The 7500-nt window shown below is 51.5% G+C and overlaps 1 protein-coding gene across 2 annotated transcripts in view; it reads right to left on the bottom strand.

The window, feature by feature from the left end:
* Positions 1 to 7500, bottom strand: part of cfap69 (cilia and flagella associated protein 69) — a 35373-nt gene that overhangs the window by 25831 nt on the left and 2042 nt on the right. The window contains exons 2-5 of one of the 2 annotated variants that reach the window (XM_079592004.1): positions 6742 to 6798; positions 6604 to 6669; positions 5996 to 6105; positions 5841 to 5917 (exon numbers count right to left, since the gene is read on the bottom strand). In XM_079592004.1, coding sequence (XP_079448130.1) covers positions 5841 to 5917; positions 5996 to 6105; positions 6604 to 6669; positions 6742 to 6798 — 310 coding nt within the window. Of the gene's footprint in view, positions 1 to 5840; positions 5918 to 5995; positions 6106 to 6603; positions 6670 to 6741; positions 6809 to 7500 lie in introns of both variants that reach the window. The other variant, XM_079592005.1, reaches the window with a different exon arrangement.

Below are 7500 nucleotides of genomic sequence, written 5' to 3'. Positions count from 1 at the left end.
CAAAATTCTTAAGCCTTGGGAAGGAAGCCTCTGCAGCGAACCAAGCTAAAGAAAATATGATGACGTGCATTGAAAACTGCAAGGAGACTGTACGTTTGAAGCGGCTTCTGACATGAAAGCTACCCACCACCATAGCGACATGGAATGTGAGGACCATGTATGCTGGTGGAAAGACAGCAGTGATAGCAGAGGAGATGAGGAGGTACGGGACATCCCTCCTTGGTCTGGGAGAAACCAGGTGGCTCCAGTCAGGGCAGGTCAAGCGGGAGAGTGGAGAGACCATAATCTACTCAGGACATCCCGATGACTCTGCACCACACACAGAGGGAGTAGCGTTCATGGTGTCCAAGGAAGCACAAAGGGCCCTTCTCAGCTGGGAACCTATCAACTCACCCATCATCACTGCCATATTTCAAACCACCCACAAGAAAATAAACCTCCAAGTGGTACAATGCTATGCCCCCACCAATGACACGAATGATGAAACAAAGGACCAATTCTACAACCAACTATACACTATTCTACAGGCCAGGAAAAGGAAAAGGAAGGACATCATGATCTTGATGGGAGACATAGATGCAAAGATAGCGGGCAATAACAACTGCTTTGAGACAGTAATGGGAAGAGAAGGACTAGGGACCATGAATGAGAATGGAGAGAGGTTCACAGCAGCTTGTGCAGACAACAACTTGGTCATTGGTGGGTCAGTATTCCAACACAAGAACATCCATAAAGCCACCTGGGTGTCTGCTGACCACACCACAGAAAACCAGATAGACCACATCTGCATAAGTCAAAAGTTTAGACACTCTCTGCTGGATGTCAGAGTCAGAAGAGGAGCAGACGCAGGATCTGACCAGCACCTCCTCACAGCAAAGATCCAGCTGAAGTTAAAATGCATGAAGCACAGGGAAGAAAGGGTAAAATTTAACATACAGCAATTTCAGGATATAGGTACATCCGAACTCTACAAAGTGGCACTACACAACCGGTACCAATCCCTAGAAATAGAAACCCCAAGCAAAGTGGAATAGATATGGAAAGGTCTGAAAACCTTGTAGAAAGACACATTCAAAGAAGTAGTAGGGAGGAGGAAGACAGACAGCAAGCCCTGGCTATCCAAAGATACAGATAGTAAAGAGAGTGAGAGGAGGAATAAAAAAGAGGAAGTAGAACTGAAACCTCCACCAACATGCTCCACCACCTCATGAAAACCATCTGGGAGGAAGAAAATGTCCCATCTGTGTCACAGTGTCTGGTTTGTGTATTCCTGGTGTCCACTAGAGGTCCTCTTCCCCACGGTGTCATCCACATTATGTCGTCCCAGAGGTCGTTCCCGTGCAGCCCGCTGTCGTCCCTGAGGTCGTCCCCGTGCAGCCCGCTGTCGTCCCTGAGGTCGTCCCCGTGCAGCCCGCTGTCGTCCCTGAGGTCGTCCCCGTGCAGCCCGCTGTCATCCCGGAGATCGTTCCCGTGCAGCCCGCTGTCGTCCCGGAGGTTGTCCCCGTGCAGCCCGCTGTCGTCTTAGAACTGCCCACCATCAGTCCAGCCACAGCCAAGAGGGTGGTGTTCCTCTTTTACGCAGTGGCGGTACTGCATGCGTGGAGGAGGCTGTTCAGATCACGTCTGCCGATCCAGAGATTGTCCCTGGGCTTGAGCCGGTGTCTGTTCCTGTACAGCCCGCTGTGGCCCCGGAGATCATTCCCGTGCAGCCCGCTATCATCCCTGAGATCGTCTCGGAACTAGCCACCATCAGTCCGGCCACGGCCAATATGGCTGTCTGCCTCTTTTTTGCTGTGATGGTACTGCATGCGTGGAGGAGGCACAGGACGTCGACCGATCCAGAGACTGTTCATGTCACGTCTGCCGAGCCGGTGTCTCCGGACAAGATGGCCGCCGCCGAGCCTGTGTCTGTTCCTGAGCCTGTATCTGTTCATGTTCCTGAGCCGGTGTCCGTTCCTGTTCCTGAGCCGGTGTCTGTATCTGTTCCTGAGCCGGTGTCTGTATCTGTTCCTGAGCCGGTGTCTGTATCTGTTCCTGAGCCAGTGTCTGTATCTGTTCCTGAGCCGGTGTCTGTATCTGTTCCTGAGCTGGTGTCTGTATCTGTTCCTGAGCCGGTGTCTGTATCTGTTTCTGAGCCGGTGTCTGTTCCTGAGCCGGTGCCTGTTCATGTTCCTGAGCCGGTGTCCGTTCCGGTGTCCTGTCTGCTCCACCCTGGCCGCCCGATGGACTGTCTGCTCCGCCCTGGCCGCCTGCTGGACTGTCTGCTCCGCCCTGGCCGCCCGATGGACTGTCTGCTCCGCCCTGGCCGCCCGATGGACTGTCTGCTCCGCCCTGGCCGCCCGATGGACTGTCTGCTCCGCCCTGGCCGCCCGATAGACTGTCTGCTCCGCCCTGGCCGCCCGATAGACTGTCTGCTCCGCCCTGGCCGCTCAATGGACTGTCTGTTTGTTTCACGCTGGTCGCCGGCTAAGCCGTCACTCACTGTTCATGTTCCCCTTCATGGATCTGGCCTTGTTATTGAACAGGATTATTATTGAACAGTCCATCGAATGGTACTCTCCTGTCTACGTGAATTTCATAGATTTCGGGAACCACATGTGCATTTTCTCGTATTTGAGGCGTGGTTTACGAATGCCCGGCGCCGTTTATTGGGTGCTAAGAATGTCTATCAAATGCGCCTGTACGTAGCTCATAGCCAATCGTTTCCATTATACCAGAGGACGTATGTAGAGCGACAGAAATTAGACAAAGAAGAAGACGATGGGTAAGATATTTTTGTGTGAACAATGACGTTCAGCGACTATTGCCGTTTGTGCAAGATAAACATGAGGGTCGAAGGTATATATGGATTTAAACAAACTGCTTAGTTGTGTCGCATAGACGTCGTCATCGTCTTGCTGCTCCCTGCCCGTTCTGTGATTGGTTCCCTAGATGAGGCGAAAATCTGGTCCATGGTATCCAGACTGCCTTTCAGCGTGAATAAAATCGCGCTGCACAAAGGCAGTATGGGGAAACCCAGGCTACCCATAAACATGGATCAAAATGCATTAGAGGATGTAAACAGCTTCACATACCTTGGAAGCATCATTTCAAAGGAAGGTGGCACGGAGGACGGTGCCCAAGCCAGGATCGGAAAAGCAAGGACAACATTCAACATGCTAAACAATATTTGGAAGGCAAAAAACTTGTCACTCAAGACCAAACTGCAAATCTTCAACTCAAACGTAAAGACCACTCTACTTTATGGCTCTGACATCTGGAGAATTACCACCACCATACTCAATAAGCTGCAGACCTTCACCAACCGGTGCCTCAGACGCCTACTAGGAATATACTGGCCCAACATCATCTCTAACACCAACCTATGGGAACTCACTAAACAAGACCCAATAGAAATGCAAATACGGAGGAGGAAATGGAAGTGGATAGGGCACACACTCAGGAGAAAGAAATCAGTCACTAAACAGGCGCTGACGTGGAACCCACAGGGCAGGAGGAAGAGAGGCAGACCGAGAACCACCTGGAGAAGAACCACAAAACAGGAGATGAAGGAAGAAGGGTTGACGTGGCAACATCTGAGGCGGAAGGCCCAAGACCGGAAAGAATGGAAGAGCTTAGTCGATGGCCTATGTTCCTATGGGAATTTAAAGGCCTAAGTAAGTAAGTGTTTTCTCTATTATCGAGGACCACTTCTTTAGGAGTGGTGTGGGATTCGATGACGATGCACTCACGTCTTTCTCCTGCTCGTATCGATTCGATTCTCACAGCAAGATAAAACTAGGCCTGTCACCCATTGTCAAACAGTTTCAAGACTGTTAGGTCTGATGGCAACCTTCTGGCCTGATAAGACCTTTCCAGCGGTGACTCAAGACCAGGGGGTTCCCTGAGGGCCGACCCGTTCTGCTTGATCAGGGTTATTCCCAGGTGCTTTGTGCTCTGGTGATGTGGAAGCCTTGGGTCCTGTCCCGGGATCAGGTGCCGGGGTCCTGTCCCAGAGTCATGGGCCGGGGTCCTGTGCTGAGGTCAAGTGCCGGGGTCCTGTGCTGAGGTCTTGTGCCGGGGTCCTGTGCTGAGGTCCTGTGCCGGGGTCCTGTCCCAGAGTCATGTGCCGGGGTCCTGTGCCGGGGTCCTGAACCAGAGTCCTGTGCAGGGGTCCTGTGCTGAGGTCATGTCCCAGAGTCATGTGCCGGGGTCCTGTGCTGAGGTCATGTGCCGGGATCCTGTGCCGGGGTCCTGTGCCGGGATCTGGTGCCGGGGTCCTGTCCCAGAGTCATGTGCCGGGGTCCTGTGCCGGGGTCCTGTGCTGAGGTCCTGTGCGGGGGTTTTGTGCCGGGGTCCTGTGCTGGGGTCCTGTGTCGGGATCCGGTGCCGGGGTCCTGTCCCAGAGTCATGTGCTGAGGTCCTGTGCTGGGGTCCTGTGCCGGGGTCCTGTGCCGGGGTCCTGTGCCGGGGTCCTGTGCCAGGGTCCTGTGCCGGGGTCCTGTGCTGGGTCCTGTGCTGGGGTCCTGTGCCGGGGTTCTGTACTGGGGTCCTGTGCCGGGGTCCTGTGCCGGGGTCCTGTGACGGGGTCCTGTGACGGGGTCCTGTGACGGGGTCCTGTCCCAGAGTCATGTGCCGGGGTCCTGTGCTGAGGTCATGTGCCGGGGTCCTGTGCCGGGGTCCTGTGCTGAGGTCCTGTGCCGGGGTCCTGTCCCAGAGTCATGTGCCGGGGTCCTGTGCTGAGGTCCTGTGCTGAGGTCCTGTGCCGGGGTCCTGTCCCAGAGTCATGTGCCGGGGTCCTGTGCTGAGGTCATGTGCCGGGGTCCTGTGCCGGGGTCCTGTGCTGAGGTCATGTGCCGGGGTCCTGTGCCGGGGTCCTGTGCTGAGGTCCTGTGCCGGGGTCCTGTGCCGGGGTCCAGTGCTGAGAGCTGCTTGTCGTTGTGTTGTTAGGATGCATGTTCACACCAAATGCAGAGTAGATTACATACAAAGTCAATGTAAAGACGCGAATAGACGCGAATTGGGTGACGCGGTTGCCGCGAACGCTCGTTATTCGCCTCAATCGTTCCTTCCGCACAAGATGAGAAATTTCAACTCAAGCGTAAAATCCACCTGACGCATCGTCACGCAAGCCAATCAGTTAACAGCTTATTGACAAGTCCGTGCACTGGGCACCTGTCAATCATCCTCAAGTAGCGCTGGAAACGGCTGTCATGCAGGCGAAGTTCCTGGAGGAGATGGTGAAATTCACTGAGATTGAATTAACTCTCCTTGATGGCTCTCCAATGGACACTCAGGTCAAACACTCTCGGTCTCAGGCAGGGCTCAATCCTTCAGCCCTGCCCAGAGTTGTGGAAGCTGTGGGATTGTTCTCTGAGGGGTCCAACTCATAGACTTGGGTCTAACTAAGGTTGTTGAGACCATACTACACTACACAAGGAAACTGGCGTAAATCATCAACTGGATCTAGTTAACTGCCCAGTTGGTACAGTGCTGGAATTCCTGCAGAATTTATTCAGAAAACAGCGGTTTTACTGTATTTTTGATCAAATAAATGCAGCCTTGATGAGCAGAAGAGACTTCTTTCAAAAACATAAAAAGTCTGAATTATTTTAAACATTTGACCTACAGGTATCACAGTACAAACAGAGTATTATATATTAGCCTATATATACAAATATTTTTTTTCAATTCATAATGATTTGCATTATGGTAATGAGAATTTGAGAGGAAAGCTGTCCTGAACTGAACGTCACAATGCAAAAAGTGCCACAACAACAGATTCTTCTTTCCTTCGTGTGCAATATAATGTGTCTTGTCTCCTGGTTATTCTGTGGTGACTGAGAGTTTGCTGGACTCACCCATCTGAGAAACACAGTCTGTGGCCACAGCGGCGAACCTCGTCTCGTCCGACGCTTTCTCCTTCAGGAAGGGAAGACTTGAAGACAAGCATGGATTAGTTCATAAAGACTTCAGTTCACAACGGCCTATAAAGACTTCAGGCTGGAAATCTCACCCGCAGATCTGGAGTAAATCACAGAGGATTTTGGCATATTCCGGGTGATCGGTCACTTTCTCAGCACAAAGGTTCAGAATCTTACTTATGTCAGCGAGATCCCTCAAAAGCTTGACATTTTAAGCATTTTAAGGAAAGTGTTTATCACGTCATCATCATCATCACAATATAATAACAGCACATTATTCCACAGAGAGCTTGAGGCTTACAGAGCTTCACATCATGGAAACCCGTCGAGTTATAATTAAAGCTGGAAAATGCTGATTCTAGTGGATGAAGTGAGACTTCAGGGACTTCAGTTTCCTCAGAGGACGCTGACGTCACCAGAAATAATTACTCACACTATATACTACATAATACACGTGACGTGCTTCCACCGCCGGCCAATCAGAAAGTTTTGTGCTGAGTTGCAGCAGAATCTGAGTTTGTCTCATATTTGATGAAGTTTCATCATTGATTCTGTTATTCTCTTGTTGTGAAACAGTCTGTACTGTATAAAGCGCTGCAGGTCTCATTCACACACATACAGAAAAGACAAATTCACATTTACACATTTCAGCTTTAAAATGGCATTTTTTTCATTTTGCCAAATTCAATTTTAAGGATACAAATCCATGCTGGCATCTTTTTACCACCTTCCTCAAGATGAAAATCTGTCTTTCTTTTAACGACGACTGAAAGAAAGAGAGAAACTGAAAATCGAGCGCATAATAATTCAAGCATAATTCAAGCAAACTGAGTCTTACTGAGAGCGGATCCTGCAGCAGCTGAACGACTCTCGAGAGATCCGCGAATCCCACAGCCTGAAAAACACTGCAGTCAGTGAGAATCAACCGAACCGAGTCACTGACAGAGACTCACGAAACCGAGTCACTCACAGAGACTCACGGAACCGAGTCACTCACAGAGACTCACGGAACCGAGTCACTGACAGAGACTCACGGAACCGAGTCACTGACACAGAGACTCACGGAACCGAGTCACTGACAGAGACTCACGGAACCGAGTCACTCACAGAGACTCACGGAACCGAGTCACTGACACAGAGGTCGGACAGAGACTCACGGAACCGAGTCACTGACAGAGAGGTCGGACAGAGACTCACGGAACCGAGTCACTGACAGAGGCTCACGGAACCGAGTCACTGACAGAGACTCACGGAACCGAGTCACTCACAGAGACTCACGGAACCGAGTCACTCACAGAGACTCACGGAACCGAGTCACTGACAGAGACTCACGGAACCGAGTCACTGACAGAGACTCACGGAACCGAGTCACTGACAGAGACTCACGGAACCGAGTCACTCACAGAGACTCACGGAACCGAGTCACTCACAGAGACTCACGGAACCGAGTCACTGACAGAGACTCACGGAACCGAGTCACTGACAGAGACTCACGGAACCGAGTCACTGACAGAGACTCACGGAACCGAGTCACTGACAGAGACTCACGGAACCGAGTCACTGACACAGTGGTCGGAGAGAGACTCACGGAACCGAG

Source organism: Phoxinus phoxinus, assembly GCF_949152265.1.
Source record: "Phoxinus phoxinus genome assembly, chromosome: 19".
NCBI classification, from domain to species: Eukaryota; Metazoa; Chordata; class Actinopteri; order Cypriniformes; family Leuciscidae; genus Phoxinus; species Phoxinus phoxinus.
This window is presented reverse-complemented; position numbering and strand designations above follow the sequence as displayed.